Genomic DNA, 19,918 nt, shown 5'->3' on the forward strand with positions numbered 1-19,918 from the left:
CAGAAGTGTGGCGGAAAGCCTCTGCCACCTTTGGCTGAAGGTTCTGTCGTGAGGATCCAGGACAAAACATGGTCAAAAAAAGGCACTGTCGTTGGGACTGCGGCTCCCAGGTCCTACAAAGTGCAAACCGAGGATCGGCGGGTGTTTAGGCGCAATAGGCGGCATCTTCTGCAAACCCGTGAGAAGTGTGCAGAAGACACTAGTGATGACGACAGCAGTTCGTCCGAGCGTGGGCCAGATAACTCCGGCCAATCTGCTCCGAATATCTCGCCTGGTGCCACAGCACAAACATCTGCTGACTTCCCTCGGCAACAGTCCGCCACCGACAGCTCGGCGCTCGGAGGCTGTGGGAACCATATGCCACTAACTCTGCCTGGGCCCACACCGGTTCCAAGAAGGTCGGCACGGACAGCAAAGCCACCTCAACGTCTTCAGTACGACGCTGCTTTTAATCAAATAGCTTGAACATTTGTCGTTTTCATTACCCCTCGGAAGATGTATCGGGCATGCGCTGTCTGCCTTATCGTGTCAGCGCATTGTCTTATCAGTGCTACCGCAAACTGTACGCTTGGCACTGCTACTGCCCCGCCCCCCTCCATCGCCTATAAAAGGGCGTGCTAATAAACCCTTCCTGTTCTTCTTGTTCCTGCCACCATGTAGTTGCCTCTATCCTTAGTGCGACACACATCACGATACACACACGTGCTTTCTGAAGAAATTGAAGTTTTTCCATCCATGCACCCATTGGCGCAGTTTAAGGATGATCTGCGCACTCGTCCTGTAGGGTGAGGTCGCTGAAAAAAGTGCCGCCAATGTTGTGATACGGCACACATTTTACGTTAAAATATCAAGTTTACATCATAAGTCAGGACCGCGGTTTAAGACTCGTCTTGTCGTTCAGCAGCGGTAAGCACTGCTGCTATGGTAGGCACTGGTGCGCGATGAAGTCCTCCCGGGTGACGCAGTCGAACACAGCGCCGAACTCGGGCATGTTGTGCAGGGGCAAGAGGCAGTTGGCGCGGGGTGACAGGGGTCTCGGCGTCTGGTCGGCGTCGCACGACAGCAGGCAGAAGCGGGCGAAGAAGGCGGCCTGCGCCTCGACCCAGAGCTGCCGGAACCCGTGGGCGGCCGCGGCGGAGCCGAAGCTGGCCACCAGGCCGTCGTACGCCAGCCGCAGTCCCTGGACGCGGAGGAACATGTCGCGCTGCTGGTACTCGGCACTGCCGCTCAGGTGGCGCCGCAGGCCCAGGCGGTAGAGCAGCCGCTGCAGGCACATGGCGGTGCCGTTGTACTGGTTGATCGCTTCTGGCGTCCACCAGACGTCGCTTAGCCTGCGGTGCGCCTGAAAGTAGGAAAAGTGTGTGTGTGTGTGTGGAGGGGGGGGGGGGGGGGGGGGGGCGGGGGGAAGGGTACCTTCCCCAGCGTTGTAAGCGTGCGTGTAATATAAGTTATAATAATATATACAGTTAGTACTAAATTGACCTTAAACTGCGGCCTTAGATGACGAATGTATCCTCCAGTCTGTTCCCGGTGCACAAGAGCAGTCGGAACATGCGGACGATGCGGAAGACGCCGAAGCTCCGGTGCCCACTCCCAGTGAGGTGAAGGATATCGCCAACCATTTAGCAGTTTGCTGGGTCCACGAGGGAACAAAGGATGTAGTGAAAGTCCTTGTGGCCTATGTTAAGTTTGTAAACCCTTTGGTGATGAAACCCACGTAGCCGAAGACCACGGTTTTCTTCGCGGCACAATAAATTCGCAGTTCTCACCAGGACGCTCAGATGTTTTTTGTTTTGTCGGTTTCACGAACGATCAATGAGGCCCACTATGGCGGACGCGCAGGCGCGGGCTAGTGGTAGATACGATTCCGCGTTAGCTTTGGCTGTCACTGCGTCATAGGCTTAGATTTTGAAGGACCGCAAAATGTCTTTCTTGAATTTATGAATATCCTGTTTTAACGAAATATTTCAAGCCTGCTCATCAGATTCTTAAATGAGGTTCTACCTGTGCAACGTAGTAGTTATTTAGGTATTAAGAATACATGAATTACAATGGAGACTTAAAAGACATTAATTTACGTGTCAAATGTATAAGCACTGAGGTTACACTAATGCATATTAGTATGTAAGCTATTACGGTGCATTAACAGCTACCAGGTATAAATGATATTATGCGGTACATCATAAAGTTGGTTCTAAATTTAACCTGTTTTACAGCGCAGCCCTTAAGGGCCCACTCCTGACTTGAGCGGCGTGTGTCGGCGTGACCGAGCGAACGATAGAGCAAACGCAGAGCGCAGCGGAGAACGAAATAGGGCGATAGCGAAGAGAGTGCAAGGACGAATGCGAAGGAGGAGGGAACGGCGGCAGCGTGAACAGCAGGGAAGAGCGCACTGGTCGTTCGCCCTAGGTGATGATAATCGGTGGCAGAACACTGTGCGCGAGTCCCAAGTCGAAGGTCAGAGCCACGTCTGTTCTGCACAATGTTCTGTACCTGTCGCCTACGGTTCGAGTACCGAAAAAGCTGCACTCATTTAATCTCATTACTTAAAAATGTGATCGCAGTCTAATTTTTCAAACAAGTACCGTTAGCAACAGCGGTAACACCTTAATAGCTTCTGCAGTGCCGGCATAGGTTGCAGCTATTGAGAGCCAGATAACAATAATGCACTGAATTACATACTCCAGAAACGCTTAGTAAGGCAAAACACGCGGTACCTCTTTCCAGAAAGGGAGTTTAGTACGAGTGTGCGAACAGTAGTTTTTCCAAACCAAACCGAATAAGAATAGCTTGAATAAAAATCAAATCGAACAAGAATTGAATACTGAGAGAATAGAGTGCGTATCAAATATTTTTACCAATATTAAGGCGGCAGCCTTTAATGCCTCATCGTTGTAAGCAGGAGTTGTCAACAGAAATGTCACGCTTTTCAATTGGTGGAAATGGTCATGACGACACAGTGCGCGAATTTCAAACGGGGCCAATAGTACTTTGGACAGTAACCATGGAACCAATTAAAGGGATCGTATAGTGATGTTCCAAGTTAGTGGGACTGGTTTTAGCTAACTCCTTAATTACCCAATTAGTCTAATGAACCTTTCTAGTCAGGCACGATAAATAAATAAACCGAATAGGAAATTGGTCGACTTCGGGAATCGAACCCCGGTTTCCGGAGTGCGAGACGAGCATGCTAACCGCTCCGCCATGCCAGCTTTTTTTTTTTGCTTTATTGCATTTTCACAACGGGTACAAAGAAGTAAAACATGTCAGCAACACTTGCACTGACACAGCAGGTTAAAATTTTTTCAGTTCAACCAAGTCATCCAACACATTTAACCAAGTTGGCTGATCAGGCAGTGCCTGATACACTTCCCTCAGACGTATGACACCTTCAATAAAATGCTCGCGTGGAGATCTCACAACTACTTCGGCATGGTTGAATTGTGTCCTTGTTTTCCATAAACTATGGAGGCCAAGGAGCATAATAGTGTCATAAGGGATGTCCTGTTTTCCTGCCGTTAAGAACCTGATGCCATGCGGGTGTAGCGGTAAATCTTTATTTAAGGTTCTTTGAAGCACATCCCAGAAGAAAAACGCATCCCAACAATCTAAAAACACGTGATCTATTGTTTCAGGTTTAATTGAATCGATGCTCCCTGTACCCATTTACCGATTGTCAAACTGCGGAGGCCCAGGAGCAGATGTGCTCAAAAGGGTTAAAAGAATGCCAGTTTACCCATCTTTGAAAACTTTCTTCTTAAAACTTCACACCGGAACAGTGTCGGTCAAAACATGGATGCATGATAAAGGACTATTTGTCCCTTGGTCAACAGATTGTTTTCTATGTAAAAAACCTGCTCCGCCATGCAAGCTTGATGGTTTGGAATGAATAAAGGCGCGTCTGGTGAATAAGTTGTCTTCGTTCACTCCCATCTTCCTCCCTTCCCTTTGCGGCAAGGTTTAGGTGTCCACGGAGATATTAGAGACAGATACATTTCCTTTCCTCAAAAACCAATTTACCGACGAGCAAGGCGTAGAACCAAACGGGCGATGGCGTTATATTGACCCCCTGGCAGCGTTGCAAGACGCTGTCGCTTTTCACTCAGAGGCGAAGCCTAACATCTAAACAACGCATCAGTGACACTAGCAGCAGCACCGCGCTTAAGGCTTTCGCCTCACCGCAGTTTAAGTCAACAAAGTGCCCCCCTGAATTTTACAATAAGAATCGTGAGAAATAGCAAAGTGATTATTTCGCGGTTACAGCCGTATCTGTTAAAAGATGGAACACTGATCTTCATTTCTTGGGTCGCGACGCGAAGTTAGTGTATCAACTTTATCACTTCCATTTTGTAGGTGTTAGCAGCGCAGACGAAACAAGGACGGAGAGAAAAGGGAACGAAACACAGCGCTTACTTTCAACTGTGCTTAATTGCAAAAAATATGCGACTTTGATACAAAGAATTTTTAACAGGTGACTCAGCTTCTATCCTACTTCCGCCATGCTTCCCCAGAGTGCACTCTCTGCGGAGAATCGCAAGCCACCCTGGACCCCATCCTCTTCGGCTGCCCTGCCGATCCTCCCTCGCAGGGACAGCCCGCCATCGGTACATGGGAGGAATGGGAGGCCCTCCTTGCGTCGCAGGACCCGGACACGCAACTTCGCTGCGTGAACCGGGGTGCCAGTGCCATGGCCCTACGTGGCCTGGACACATACGCGTAATGTGAGGGCTGTGCGGTGGCCCTGAGACCTCGCACGGTCCAAATTCGCTTGCGTAATAAAGTTTTCCATTCATCCGTCCATCAGAAGATGTCAAAACGTCCTATTACATGTACCATCCAAAATCACTAATACTCTAGGTAAACCCTGATAAAGAACCTGATTGAAAACACTGAGGGATCCTGAGAAGACATGAAAGGTCAATCAGATGAAACGGGTTAGATTTGTGCAACGCCCACCTTTTTTCTTAAGACACGTGCCGCTTAAAGCTATCAAAAGGGTGTAATGATCAACAACGGTGAAGAAACAACCATAGAAAACCCTGTAAAACATTTTTTTTTATACCAAAATGCAAAAGCAGGGTGAGGCTGTATATGGGCTCCCCTTGTCAAAAAGCAAAAGAAAATAAAATGACAAAACAGGACTCAAACGGCATAAAAACACATTAACTAAAACAGCATACAACCCATATTATTCCACCCGTTAAAGAGTGTCCAACTTTGCGGGTGCGCGCCTGCGGCCTGCAAAAATCCAATTTCTTTATCCAGGAGCACTACGGACGGAACGCTGACGCACATGTCCCCTTTCTGTTCGATGACTTTTGCCTCGATAATCTCCCTCGTGGTCTGATCGCTGCTTCTACTAAAAATCGTAGTTTCCTCGAACCGTGGTATGCACTTGCATTCGCTAGAGTGCACAGCGAGATTTCCTTCTCGTATGTTTCTGTTGCGCAGGTTGTCATAATTATAGTTGTGTTCTCGGAGTCGGTCGTTAAGGCATCTGCCCGTTTGTCCTATATAAACTTTTCCGCAGCTTAACGGGACAATTTCCCTCGTGGTCTGATCGCTGCTTCTACTTAAAAAAATACGAGGAACTTTAGCGGCTAAAGTGGTGAAAGGCGAAAGCCTGAGTGCTGCATTCTGGTACGCGATTGATCACTGTAATTTTGTTTGTGCATTAATTAACTTCCCATTAATGACGCTTAAGCTTCGCCTTTAGCAGTGGAACGCGACAGCGTGTTGTAGCGCTGCCACGGAGTCCAAGGAACGCCACCACCCATTCGGCGCGATGCGTTGCCCTTTGAACGCAACGCTTTTTGAGGAAAGGAAATGGGGCTGTAATTCTCTGTAATCGCGGCGGACACCTGAGCCGCACCGTACAGGAAGGGAGGAAGTGTGAGTGAAAGAAGAAAGAGGGGTCGTAATGAAGAAAATGAAAATTGTATTTGAGGAAAGGAAATTACGCAGTAACTGTTTCACATATCTCAGTAGACACTAGTCGAAAATTTTATTTGAGGAAAGGAAGTTGCGAGGAAGAAGAAAGAGGGGTCGTAGTGAAGAAAATGAAAATTGTATTTGAGGAAACGAAATTACGCCGTAAATGTTTCACATATCTCAGTAGACACTAGTCGAAAATTGTATTTTAAGAAAGGAAGTTGCGCAGTAACTGCCTCACATATTTCGGTGGACACCCGTCAAAATTCGCGCGCGGTGACGCCACGACAATTTGGACCAATCTGAAAGGCGGACAAATACGCCTTGCTCGTCGGTAAATTGGTTTTTGAGAAAAGGAAATGTATCTGACTCTGATATCTCGGTGGACACCTAAACCTCGCCGTAACGGGAAGGGAGAAAGATGGGGGTGAACGAAGACACCGTATTCACAACACGCACCTTAGTTCATTCCAAACCATCGAGCTTGCATGGCGGAGTGGTAACCTGCTCGGCTCGCACTCCGGAGACCGGGGTTTGATTCCCAAGCTCGGCCAATTTCCGACTCGGTTTTATTTATTTATCTGGTCTGACTAGAAAGGTTATTAGACTGATTGGTTAAGTAAGCAATTAACTAAACTCAGACAAACTTACTTGGAGCATCACTATACGATCGCTTTAATTGGTTGCATGGTTAGTAGCCAAGGTACAATTGGCCCCGTTTGAAATTCGCGCACTGTGACGTCACGACCGTTTCGACCAATTCAAAAGCGTGACATTTCTGTCGACAGCTCCTGCTTACAACGATGAGGCATTAAAGGCTTTCCGCCTTAAAATCGTAGTTTCCTGGAACCGTGGTATGCACTTATTGCATTCGCTGCAGTGCATAGCGAGATTTCCTTCTCGTATGTTTCTCTTGCGCAGATTGTCATAATTATTGTTGTGTTCTCGGAGTCGGTCGTTAAGGCATCGGCCCGTTTGTCCTATATAAACTTACCCGCATCTTAACGGGATAATCTCCCTCGTGGTCTGATCGCTGCTTCTGCTTAAAATCGTAGTTTCCTTAAAATCGTTCCCTTTTCTGTCCGTCCTTGAATGGTGTGCGCTGCTAACACCTACAGCATGAAAAACCAACTAGCCCCAGAAAAGACGATTCATTTCCATGTTACACGAATAGGAGAAGCACATTTTGCTGTTGATAACGGAAGGTAATAAACTAGCGCCACATCCCAGACCAAGAGATGGGCGAGAACTAGGTATGAAGCATGGACTTCGAGGTCAAGCATAAAGGCTGGGTTTGGTGAGCATGCCTGGGCCCTATCTCGCCGTCAAACTCTGAAGCCATGTATGGAGATAATGAACACCGCCACGCGAATTGGCAGCGCCACGGCGCTGAACCTTCCATCCGACACTAACTGATCGCGGCAGCAAGATAAGCGGCATGAAATACGGCAGGTCTTACCCGAAAAGAATTTGGAAACTTCGACATATTCGAATTGTGTCGAATAATTTAGAACATACATCATTTGATTCGTTCGGATATTCGCATAGGAGGATATTTGATTGAGCATTCGACATTTCTGATTATTCGCACACTCCCAGAGTTTAGCATATCTGAGCCAAGCTACCCGCATTTATGAAGCATTGAGACGCTCTCCTGTGAGAAAACCATGCATCAGAGAAGCCGTTTGCATTCGGATTTGGAGCGTCGTAATAATAACAAGGAATTAATTGCCCACTAGGATCAACTCTACCAACTGAGGTAACCAGGATTGCTAGCATTGGTAGGGAGACAGCGAATTCATTAGTAACTCAAAATGAATAAGGACTTTGTGCAATGTTTAGGGGAGTACACTGAGACTTAGTAGATTTGTACTAAGGAAGTAATTAATCATGTGCATTCACCCATTCGCAACCATACAGCCACGAAGTACATAATGAGTTCGTGTTATGGGTTATGTTACCCATTGAACAAACATTTAATTACTGAGAAAGGAGTTTTCGCAGGCACTTATTCCTATGCAAGATCACCTCGCAGCTCCTAGGCTGGGTAATGTTGGCTCGTTCATCGTACGAGTCGCTACTTAAACGCATAAACCAACTTGTCAGCAGGAGCAGCTATAGGTGAACCACGCCCATTGCAGGACTAAAGCCTCGTTCACATGACACCCTCTAACTCCGCTGCGCAAGCTTCGGCCACCCTATCTGCGGAAGCTACCTAATGTCATCCGCCGCGACCCTTCATACGTTTGCCAACGCGTATACTAGCCGACCAATGCGTCTAGTATTGCAAGCGTGACGAAAACCCTTTGCTCGTTATCGTTATCTAATGCGAGAACTGCCCCGTTGCACTAATTTCATAGCAATACATCTCTTAGCATTATAAAGAAATACCCCCTCTGTTACCCCAACTCACAGTCTTCTTGAATAGCCGGCGGACCCTTCCCGCGGGGCCCGAAGCTCCTGGTCAGATGGGAGGAATGGGAGGCCCTATTGCGCTCGACAGACCCAGCCAGAGAGAAGATCGCCACTGACCGGGCTGCCCACGTCGCAGGAGTACATGAACTGGTGATCGTTTAGTGCCGTGGGGTCGGGATGATCATGATCGTGTAGTAATATACTATACGCATGCACTATACTCATGATCCTATAGTGCAGTGGGGTCGTGCGTGGAGCCAGTTGCCTGCGGGCCCAAATTCCTTGGTGAAATAAACTTATTTCTCTCTTTCTCTCCCTTCCCTTGCTTAGGCTTCTGATTCTGCGATTCACGCCGGAACTTAAGTTCATTTTCTGAGCCCTTTTTAGACAAGCAACGGTGCGTTACCGTCCCTGCCGGAGAGAAGAGCGCCGGGCCGACGACGTCGACGATGCTCGACGCCAACATTGCCCCAACGGTGGCGTAGTTGAAGTAGGTCGGTACGCCCGTCGAGTACAGGTACGGTGAGCTCTGGTACACTGTGGGCACAACCACGGACTGCGTTGTCCCAGAGTACACCAACTCGCTGCGTCGCTCAAGCCGCGAGATGGCGGAGAAGGCCAGCGTTGGTGGACTTCGCAGGCGCCTTTCGTGTGTCACTCGCAGTACCTTGAGGTAGAACTCGACAAAGTTCCCCTCACTCTCGCTGATGCTGCCGAAGACAGCCGGGTGTTCCTCATCCATCCACGCTGGCTTCAGCTGCGGTATTGAGGACGCGGGGAGTATTGACCTAGCTGCGTATTTATTCTGCGATGGCCTCAGCGCCGGCTCAGCGATTATGGCGTTCAGGTGATGACCCGAAATACGCGGGTTAGATCTTGGCCGCGACGATATAATTTCGATGGTGGCGAATTTTCAGACGCCCGTGTACTGTGCGATATCAGTAGCCGTTAAAGAACCCCACATGGTCGAAATACCCGGAACCTTTCCCTACGTCGCCCTCATAGCCTGACTCGCTTCGGGACGTCAAACCCCCGTAACTATAAAATATATTCTGCGATGGGTGCTTTGAAATGGCGACAAAGTCACGTTACACAACAGTTGGTGAAGCTTTTGCTCCCCTCTAAGATGCGCACCCCAACCACTTCTAATTTGTTAAACAATTTCAGAGATTACTATATGCATATGCACGCGATGTCATGGTGTAAACGGGCTTAACATCCCAAACGTGGTCTTGGGTTCTGACAGACATCACACGCAGTGTACGGCCCCGTATTAATTTTTACCAGCTGTTGATCCTAAACATGCACTTGCATCGCAATGCACACGGCAGTCTGTTTGTATTTCGCCTCCACCGAAATAAGGCCGGCGCGGCGGAGATTCAACCCCGCGACCTTCGACTCAGCAGCCTTACTCCAGAGACTCAGAACCACTGCGAAGGGTAGTTGTGCGCACGAATATATATTTTGAAAACAAGAATTTCCTATCGATATCTGTTGTTGCCACTCCCGGCTAGAAGCTGGAGCTCACGACCATGGTCGAAATGGTGGCTACCCAAGAGTAGCATCAAAAGGTATGCGCGCATCAAATTATTCCATAATTCCGACACTATTAAATTTGGGCCATGAGGCGATAGAAAACAGTAAAATATTAGTGCAGCTTCACTGTCGCAAACCTACTCTCTGGAGCTCTACCCTTGACGAATACGAAGCATGCCTTTCACGCAGCGATGAAACGTAGCACTCACCGACATGTCTTCAGAAACGACCGACAGCACAACTTTTGTCACCTTTTCTTCAGCGTATGAGCGCATTTCCTTGGGTAGCCACATGAACATGATGGAGCCTTTAGACGCTTGTTGAAGTTGGCTGTACATTGTCTCGAGCACTTCTTGCCTTCTGCCTGACTTCAGAAGCCCGGGAGCGAGCTGCGGCCACAGGAAGGCATAGGACCTCTGCACCAGCTCTAAGCAGAAATGCGCGGTCTTCGTGCGGTCTGACGACACCTGGCTTCTGGACAGTTCGATAGCCAACACCTCAGCGTCCAAATGGGACGCTAGGTAGAAGGAGATGTCACCAATACCGCGTTGCGCGGTAATGTTCTTGAACACCTTTCGGATATTATCTATACCAGACGCCAGGGCAAGGTCTGAAAGCCGCATGGTGTAAGTATCCAATGGCATGAGTACATCATTAACTGCCGCTAGCCAGTCAGTTGCCTTTACTCCAGGAACAAGACCGTCGAGAAACTCCTCGACTAGCCCATGCGCTTCTTCGCTTGGCTCTGTCCCTGTGGAATCAGCAACGTCTAGATCGCGCTCAGCGAGTGCGTCTATCTCGAGGATCTTGGGCAGATGCTTCACCTCGTCTTCCATTACGCTTCGAAAAATTGTCTCCAGGTTTTCGCGGTGATCGCTAGTGCTCATGAGCTTCTGGTGCAGCGACCTCCCGCGGGAAACTCGCAAGACAGCGCGGCCATCCTCACTGAGGATTTCTAGGATCACGACTGAGTGGAGTCCAGCCAGCAGCGACATCTGTACCAGGAGCGCTACAAGTTCACGGTAGTCACGACAGGCGGCCATTTTGGTCCAGTTCAACTGCTTCCGAGCAGTCTGCAGAGATCCCTTGAGCGAGGCAGTAATCGGCCTATCGGAAACGTATCGGTGGCACTGCCGATAGACGCGACGCACCAAGCGGGTGTCTTCCGATTCATCTGCGTCAGAAGTTCCAAGAAGAAGTGCGTGTAAATGAAAACGAGTGAAGAAATGTAAACCACTTTACACCATTGAGAGCGTTTTACGCTGTAAAAGAGGATGCCTGTGATTGGGCCAGTTGGAACTTTATTTTCACGACAAAGGCACGTCTCAAACCAATAAAATCAAGATTAAAACACTATATGTCATTTCGCTGTCCCCGCAGACGGATAATTAACACCGATGGCTGATGATTGTACCGCAACTATTGGGAGATTTCTGAGTGTCTATTCCCAGGACAATCTCCATCTCATGACTAAATGTTGCGCCTTCTGCAGAGCACCCAGTAGTCTGACTATGTACTTTCTGTGGCAATGCCCACATGACTGACAGTTTCTTGGGGCCAAAAGGCCATGTGACGACGGTGGCGAAGCTGTTATACCGAAAACAAAAAACTCAGTTGTCTGAGGTAATATGACGACAGTGCTCAACCTACTATACCTTAAAAGCTCAGCTATACAGCCGTCGTTCTAACAGCAAACTACTGCGTTACTGTTATATGACCATGAAACAACATCAAAACTGCGGACTAAAAGAGAAACACCTTGACAGAAAAACGCAGCATTTCCCACATTAGGAGCAATTTCATTGAACAATACCAGTAACGTCCATGCATAAGAAATTAGATTAGTCATTAGTTGATGAAATTCTGTATAACGCGAACTAAGGAAAGGGCATTAGAAAAATAAAAACGAGCATGATTCGACAAAGCGTTTACGCGAAACAGTTTCTTGCATCATCATCATCATCGTTACCAAAATTCCCTGACCATCATCATCAGCCCCACTATGCCCACTGCTAGGCATAGGCCTCTACCGTGTCTCTCCAATCAACCCTTTCCTGTCCCCAGTTGACCATTTTGCTGATGATACCGAGAACAAAACCCATTTAGTAGCTTCCGGCTTGCATACATTGCCAGACACTGAAATTACAACGCCCTGTAGTTAGGTAACTCTAAATGGAAGCTCGGAAATTAGTGGCATAAGTTATAACCTGGATTCACGAATTTTTGGCACCAATTTCCACTTCCGACATAATCTCGAGCTAGTTACTGTGACTGGTAAGCGAGGGCTACACGAGAAGCGCGACGACAGCTAGGTCGAAAGATTTCCATTGTACCCCGGTGTTTCCCCACAGCCTTCCGTACCTTCCTCGCCTTCCTGGCTCCAGAGTGATGCGTTGATTCTTGCGAGTGACGCAGTGACGCTGTCCCCGTGGAAGCTGCCGCCGTCCGGTCCCCGCGCCAGCCACGAGTCGCACACGTAGCCGTAGAAGTCGCTGCACGCGTCCTTGCTCGTGTTGAGGAGGCCCACCAGGTAGTCCCGTGCCGCCAAGCACTCAGCGGTGACGCAGGCCAGCGGCGACGTTACGCGCTTGGTGTAGAGCAGCAGGACGAGACCCGCGATTAGCAGCGAGAATATGACCGCGATCGTGGCCACCACGGCCCCGAACAGGAGTCGCTCGTCGCGGCTTTCCATCTCGGTCACGAACGTGACGTTCAAGGCTGCGGAGTTGCAGAGACGCAAAAGCCATCGGCAAGAACTGTCAACTGAAACTACACTTCTTATTGCATTCGCAAAACACGTTGCACTAGCGGGTGACTGAACAAATCAAGTTCGCCTAAATTAATTGAAACATACTGTTGGGACTGGGCATCCGAGCCAGGAAACGGTCGAGGCGACGGTGAGTCAAACGACTTTTATGTACAGTATGTACAAGGGCTTTTACATGATACAAGGGTCAAGAGCACCACGGGATAGCACAAAGAAGGGCGGCCCCGGCGGCGAGCGCAGCTCCGGCGTGATGGCTCTTCTGCTGCCCGTCTGCTGCTCGGGCTCAGCGCGGCTCCGTTTTTAAAGCCACTGCTGACGGTTGTGGCAGCCAGCAGTTCAAATCCTCCAATCAGGTCACGGCACCGGCCACCGTTCAAATTAGACCAATGGTCGAGAGGCGACGGCCGGCGACGAGACGGAGGAACCCGCTCCGACGGAGAGGAGGGGAGGAGGAACGGTCCGCGTCGGCGCCGGCGAGACGGCATGAGTCACGCTGCACGCCGCGACATGCCCGAGAGTGTCTGGGCCTGTTTTGAGCGACGGCGGGCGCGCAGCGCTTGTTTCCAGAGAGGCCAGCCAACGAAATGTGGGCGCCGGCACTACAATACGCAGTTACTGTGGAGTATAGGCATTTTTCAACAGGGAAAGCGTTTATGAACGCCATTTTTTATATATTGTAAGGTTTCACTACAACAATCAATATATCCGCAAGTCTCCCATGAGCAGGCTTGAAATTTTTTTGCTTTTAATGTTTTTGCTTTTGTCAAAAATTTTTGCCATTGGTTTTCTATGGCAGTTTTAAGTGCTCTATGCGAGCGACAGAAAAACTTTAAAAGGCATATTTTGCTACGCGTCGAAAGAATGCAACACTACCTTCAATATCCCCATATCAGTAGGTTACAATATTGGAATATTCAAAATTTTTTATCATGAATGCTGCACATGTCGATGCTACAACACGTAAGAGCTGCTCACATTGAAAGCGTAGCTAATAGAGTGGAACCCGTAAAACCTAGGAATTATAAATGTGAAAATTTTTTCGAATAATCCGAAGTTTGAATTAAAGAGAGCCTTTTTAAAGACTGTGTTAAGTGCACCAAAACGCCGATTATATAGAACCGAAGGTTCCGTGCTGCGATTCATTTTCCATATTTTTATTCGCAATGCTCCTCAGTTGCTTTATTCAACTTTTCCAGGTCATCCATACCAGGTGACCATGCACTCGATCGCTGCTTCTCATGCCTGGACACAGCCTTTCAAGACAACGTTCGTTATACGCCTTCTCTTCCCTCCCCCCACCCGTCGGACTTCACTCTGCTGAGCTGTCTTATTTTTTCACTGTAGTTAATCCTCCGGTCAGTCCTTTTAAGCACCCATCCGGCCTGGACAAGATTATCAAGTTCATGCTCCCCAACTTAACGCCCTTGGCACATCACACCCTACTCCCCCTCACCGGGATGAAGACAAATATTCGCGTCAGAAAGTTGGCTAACCACACTGAGACGTCCCCTTAAGCTTTGTTTTATTGCGAAAGCAATACTACGCTAGGTTTTGAGCCGTCGGCGTGGTCGCGGCGGTAACCACGTTTGACCTTTAGACGACCCCCGTATTGACGTCCCACCGAGCGGAGGAAAAACTGGAGACCAGCTCGGTTCGTCGGTGTGGTCCCAGGGTAACCACGCCGCGCCGCGCACCTGTGCTGCGCGCCGCAGCCGCGAGGAGGCGCTCGCTGTGGTGACGTCACACCAAGCGGAGAGAAAACTGGAGTCCAGCTCGGCTCGTCGCCGCAGTCCCAGGGTAACAACGCCGCTGCTGATCTCTGTCTCTCTCCTTCCCTTCCTCTCTCTGAGAGAATATTACGTGTGGATGTGTATATATGAGGTGTTTCGGCCAACGCCTCGTTTGCTTTCGCAACCTACCGGGCTTAACCAAGCTAAGCCTCTGCCAATTTTTAGGTTGTCAAGAATCCCACCTTTGTGCCCTCTCTCTACACTAAGTGTCCACTGCGTAAGACGAAGCAAATAAAGGCCCGTATGCTGGCGCAGTTTGCACAAGCAACAGCGATGACATCCAGTCCTATTTTGCTTGTGAAGGGTAGACGACAGAAATCAGCTATTCCTGCTGTGCTCAAAATGTCGCCAATGCCGTAGACGCCATATCCGGTTTGGTTAGGTTTATGGGGTTTAACGTCCCTAACCGGCTCAGGCTATGAGCGATGCCGTAGTGAAGGGCTCCGGTAATTTGGACAACCTGGGGTTCCTTAACGTGCACTGACATCGCACAGTACACGGGCCCCTAGAATTTCTCCTCCAAAGAAATTCAACAGCCGCGGCCGGGATCGAACCCGCGTCTTTCGGGTCAGCAGCCGAGCGCCATAACCACTGAGCCACCGCGGCGGCGCCATATCCGAAGTCCCGAGTTTGGATTAGAGTAGCAGGGAAAAAAAGGGCCAAACTTCAAATTTTCAAAATGTCAAACTTAGAAGAGACAACTGTGCCGCAGAGTCAAACGTCTTGACTTTACTGCGAACAAACCTCCGAAGACGTTGTCTTGAGTGCACCTTTAACAGCATCTTCCTTGCTGACCAGTGTCCGTGTTCCAGTGAGTGGAGAAACCCGAAGGAGGTGGTAGACAACGGAATACAGACGAACCTCGTTATAATATAGTTGAAGGGTCCCAACTATTATGTCGTTACAGCCGTAGCTTCGTTATAGTTCGTGCTGACCTAGCTTCCAAGGGCAATAACCATTCTTTCGTTTTCAAGGTTCAAGGTTCAAGGTTCGTTTATAGCATGTTTATGATACAAGAAGAATAAAAAACACTGGAATACAGAGGGAGGTCCCAAAGTCAGAGACTGTGGACGGGACCTCCTGCAAACCTCCATGTTATATCCGTTATTTTGTCAGCCGCCGCAATGGCTCAGTGGCTATGGCGCTCGGCTGCTCACCCAGAAGACACGGGTTCGATCCCGGCCGCGGCGGCTAGAATTTCTTTGGAGGAGAAATTCTAGAGGCCCGTGTACTGTGCGATGTCAATGCACGTTAAAGAACCCCAGGTGGTCCAAATTTCCGGAGCCCTCCCCAACGGCGTCTCTCATAGCCTTAGTCGCTTTGGGACGTTAAACCCCATAAACCAAACCAAACCGTTATTTTGTCATAAGCCATTGCGTTATAACGAGGTTCGATTATTAGAAACCAGGTTTTGGGATGATCATTTTCAATGAAGGTTTTCTCTTTCGCCGCATGTACCATTGCCTGAACGTTGCATAAACTAATTTTGCATTAGTTTGGCTGGCTTTTTACGGCTGGCTAATAATTTTGTACTGTACATTTCCTGCACTTGCACTTCCCTTTATAATGGCTAGTGACTTTTATTGCTTTTACATCCGTTGCAGTCAAATTTCGCCATACTTGGCGAGCAAATTTAATCCGCTGATGACGCGCAATCGCTTTCGGGGCCGCATTCCCTCTCTCCACACTCTCTGCTCACTTGGAGGCGTCACTGCACCAGTCTCCCTAAAGCCTCTATTCGGGAACGGTTTTCGCGTTCCGCTTGGTGCAGGCGCCGGCGTCTTCACGCGGTTGCCACGCACAGACACAGGCGAGTATTTTCTCCTCATGGCACCAATACTGCTTGCACAGTAAAAAGAGCCACATTAAACGGTATTCCACTTTGTACCCGACATACCAAATTCCAGGCGCATGTTGGCCCCGGTTATATTAAGAGAATTCCTATATATAATCATCACAAAAAATATTCTAGCGGACTCTCAAGCTCCGCCTTGAGAAAATGACAGGATAGCTAATGTGTTAATGCGAATATATGCGTGATTGGTCCTTTTCTACTCAACATTCACAGCTCCTTGGGAGTTCTTACACCACTCCAGGCGCAGTGGTGATGTAGTTAAGCGATCTGCTACTGCCCTGCGGTGACGAGTGCTGCCGCCGGCGGGATTTGTGCGACCGAGGTTGCTCTTCCCCTCAACCACTCGCGACCAATCATTACTTTGCCTGCCACCTGCCACGGTTAGCAGTTCGTTAGTCCAGTGGACAGGTTGTGATTACGCCACAATGTCATATGAACCACATGCCTCCTAGGTTGCAGAAGTACTTGCTGTTGGGCTAGTTGGTTCATGATGAATTTTTTTAATGGCTCGAAGGAACAATCACAGCAAGATAAGTAGACAGAAGGAGCGCCTTTTGGGTTGCTTCTTTGAGAATTTTTTCTGGATTTTTTGGTCACGGTCAACGACGCTGATCATAAAGCCGGATTTTCTGTGACACGAGCTCCCTAACGCTATCGCACGCGTTAAGAACGACAGGACACGGCAGTAAAGTTATTCGGCTGTGCGTAAGAAGTCTCTCTTTATAGTGCTAACTGGAAGCATGTTGTAGAAGTCTTCCGTAGAAACTGCTAGTAGGGCCTCGAGTGTCTCTATTCTAAAAATGCACTGAATTGGGCGCATTTGGCATCCTATATCTGAGACAGTAGCCTGATCATGTCACCCTGTCTGTCGAGGTAAATGGCCCGTAGTTTCACAAATGAATCAGCGCATTTACCCTGTTGTTTGCAAAAAAGTCCACCCCGAGAAAGGCCGTGTGAACTCACGATAGAAGGACCAGTTGGCCGTTGAGCCAAGGCCGGTTTTTCGTTGAGCGTCCTCAGCTTGCGCTTCGGTGCCAGCACCGGAAGTGTACTTCCTGTCGTGAGCCCTTTCATGCTTGTGGTCGCTTTTCTGCTTTTCGCGGCCGCCACTGGCTTCAAGTCCCTCCGGCTGCAGAGGCAGTGCCTGTGGCGCGATCGGCTGAACTGTTGGCGGAATTAACGGCTCCTCCTTGCTGGGCTGTTCACAATGCGCTGTTTGTGCTGCAGCCTGCCCCTCTTTGAGCAGAGAGCCGTCGTTATTCTTTGGCGTTGGCGACGTGGAGGCTCGCGAGTCCACGGAGATGACTCCCACTAATGCCGTTGCATTGGTAGTCTTGCAGTCAAGCGGCGTCTCGCCAGGGATCTGGTACTGGTACTCAGCCACAGCAGAAACACCTGCCGGCGCGTCGGGTGAAGAACCCGGTTGGCCACTGTAGCTGGTCGAGGCACCGATCGCCTTCTTGGTGTCCTTACTTTCTATATCCCTCTCATCTGTGCCTTTATCCTTAGATGTCAATGCACCAGCCGGCCCACCGGAGGATGAACCTTGTTCTGTTTGAGTGGGCGAAGAATCGCTTGTCGTTGCAGTGATCGTCTTGTCGTGCTGCGACTTATTAGCCCCACCTGGCCTGAGAAACACCCCTGAGGCAGCGATGCATGCCAACTGCGCCAACGGTGAGCTGGAGGCGCCGATCACCGAAGACGTCTGACGCTCTTGAGAGCTCGACGAGACCCCAAGCGCTTCGGCGACAGATACAGCCTTCGTCGGTCTGCTCTCGGAGCGGCCATCAACAGCGACTTCATGTGAATCCTTGCGCCTGCAATGGGCGACAGAACAGTTTATTCCTTTAGGCGCTTTGTTCCTAGAACGCAAAGAATGCAGGGCTCCGTGACAAATGTGCCTTAAGGCGCCTGACAGCTTGGTCGATCCATCGTTTCCGTGCAATCTATACGCGGGGAATAAAGCACAGCTTATGTGAGCATTTGACTGAACCGTTGCTAATGTTAGAAAGTGGTGCCGTGTATTAGAAAACGACTTGGTAACCTGACGTTTGAAGTAGTACTTGCACATTCCGTTCGAGATTCCGTGGGGTTTTAAAGGCATCAGGGGCTACACTCTAAAATGTCCCATTCTCACTATCGCAGCACTTGAATGACATCTAATGGGCCCAAAGCTGACAGCACAGTTTTGGACGAAAAAATGTGAAGTTGGTTAGAACACAGGTAAAGTAAATGTTATGGACAAATTTGGCCACCTGTGTAGTCAGTGGAGCCATCAAACAAAAAAGGAAAACCAATGGATCCCTCCCCCCCCTCCCCGCGCATGATACTGAATACACCCGCGCATTACGAATGGGAATGCCGCAAATAATCATTCGAACACAAATTCGATAATACACAGATAGAACTAAACAAAACAGCACTTATAAACACTATAGCCACGGTCCGCGGCCTCCTGTACTACTCCGCTAGCCATTCGCAACAGTAAACGCAATCAGCTTTTTTTAAGTTTCGTTTTATAGAAGAAGCCAGGTATCAAAATTTAAGAGCTTATAATTTTATTTCTTGTGATTAAATTCTTGTTTAGGCAGCACTACTTTTTTGTCATGGGGAATCCTGTGCAATGGTCCTGAATAGGGCCGGAGCTTCACTGCAGACTTAGGTTGTATTTGACTGTAGAAACGTTCATGCGATACTTTCGAACATCAGCGTTCGCAAAGCGCTTTTTCGCGGCAAAGCTAGACAGGCGAGAAGCCGCCTTCTACCTCAGAAACCTGCTCTGAATTTATCTGGCTCTCAGGACCATTACGTCGCTCACCTTGTTGGGTCGTGGCTTCCTTTGCGTTCCGTAGGCTGGGCAGTCGTCTTATTTAAATCTGAGGTGGCTCCTTTTATCGACCGCTGGCTCGACGCAGAGGATGACGAGGACGAAGATGAGGTCTTCGAGCCCTGCTTACGTCGCTTCTCATTTCGTGCGGAGCGGCGAGATGAGGACGTCTTCGAGGGCTCGGCAACCGCGGCAACCGCACTTGCCATCGGAAGCAAGTTGGCATCGGTGCCGCCGGTCAGATTCGACTTCTGCAGAGAACAGCCAATGCCTTGCACCTCTGCTGCGGGCACTGTAGAGGGCCGAGGGGTATCCGTGCTAACCAAGGACTGCTTCTTGTTCCTGACCTTCCCGAGCGAAGACGTCTTGCGTTTAAGGCTGCCTCCCACGTCCTTCTGCTCGTCACCCTCCATCGTGTAGACGAGGACGTGTCTTCAGTTGAGCTACAGGGGTTCTGAAGACTGAATAAGAGCGCCGATACCAAGTGCTTCCGTGAAGAAAGCCTCAAGACCGTCTTCTTCGTTCTCGATTTAAGGTCGCGCTCCGAAGTGCACTGGTAGCCATGTCGTTTCTTCTTTTTCTTGCCATCTGAATAGCGCATTTCTCTCTCATACCAGGGCTGTTGTTTGCCGTTGTAATTTGAGCGTGAGTTCTCCCTTCAGCGCTAGGAAATTTCCCCAACTTCTATTGCTTTTTCTCTGTAATGTGGTTCAGGTACCTATTTTCACGTTTCTATGCGTATCATCGCTTCCGAAGCAACAAACATCTGGTGGGCGTAGCTGGGCTCAAGCAGACTG

General features: G+C 49.2%; 1 protein-coding gene across 1 annotated transcript; it reads right to left on the minus strand.

The window, feature by feature from the left end:
- Positions 1–919: 919 nt before the first annotated feature.
- LOC149328580 (uncharacterized) lies at positions 920–19,534 on the minus strand. Its single transcript, XM_089559028.1, has 6 exons — positions 19,113–19,534; positions 17,258–18,111; positions 12,244–12,600; positions 10,092–11,056; positions 8,753–9,103; positions 920–1,342 (listed from the first exon to the last, which is right to left on the minus strand). The coding sequence occupies exons 1-6, from the start codon at positions 19,532–19,534 to the stop codon at positions 920–922; spliced, it is 3,372 nt and encodes a 1,123-aa protein (XP_089415154.1).
- Positions 19,535–19,918: the final 384 nt, after the last annotated feature.

This window comes from Amblyomma mixtum, chromosome 9 (assembly GCF_055824585.1).
Source record: "Amblyomma mixtum isolate Tamu chromosome 9, ASM5582458v1, whole genome shotgun sequence".
Lineage (NCBI taxonomy): Eukaryota > Metazoa > Arthropoda > Arachnida > Ixodida > Ixodidae > Amblyomma > Amblyomma mixtum.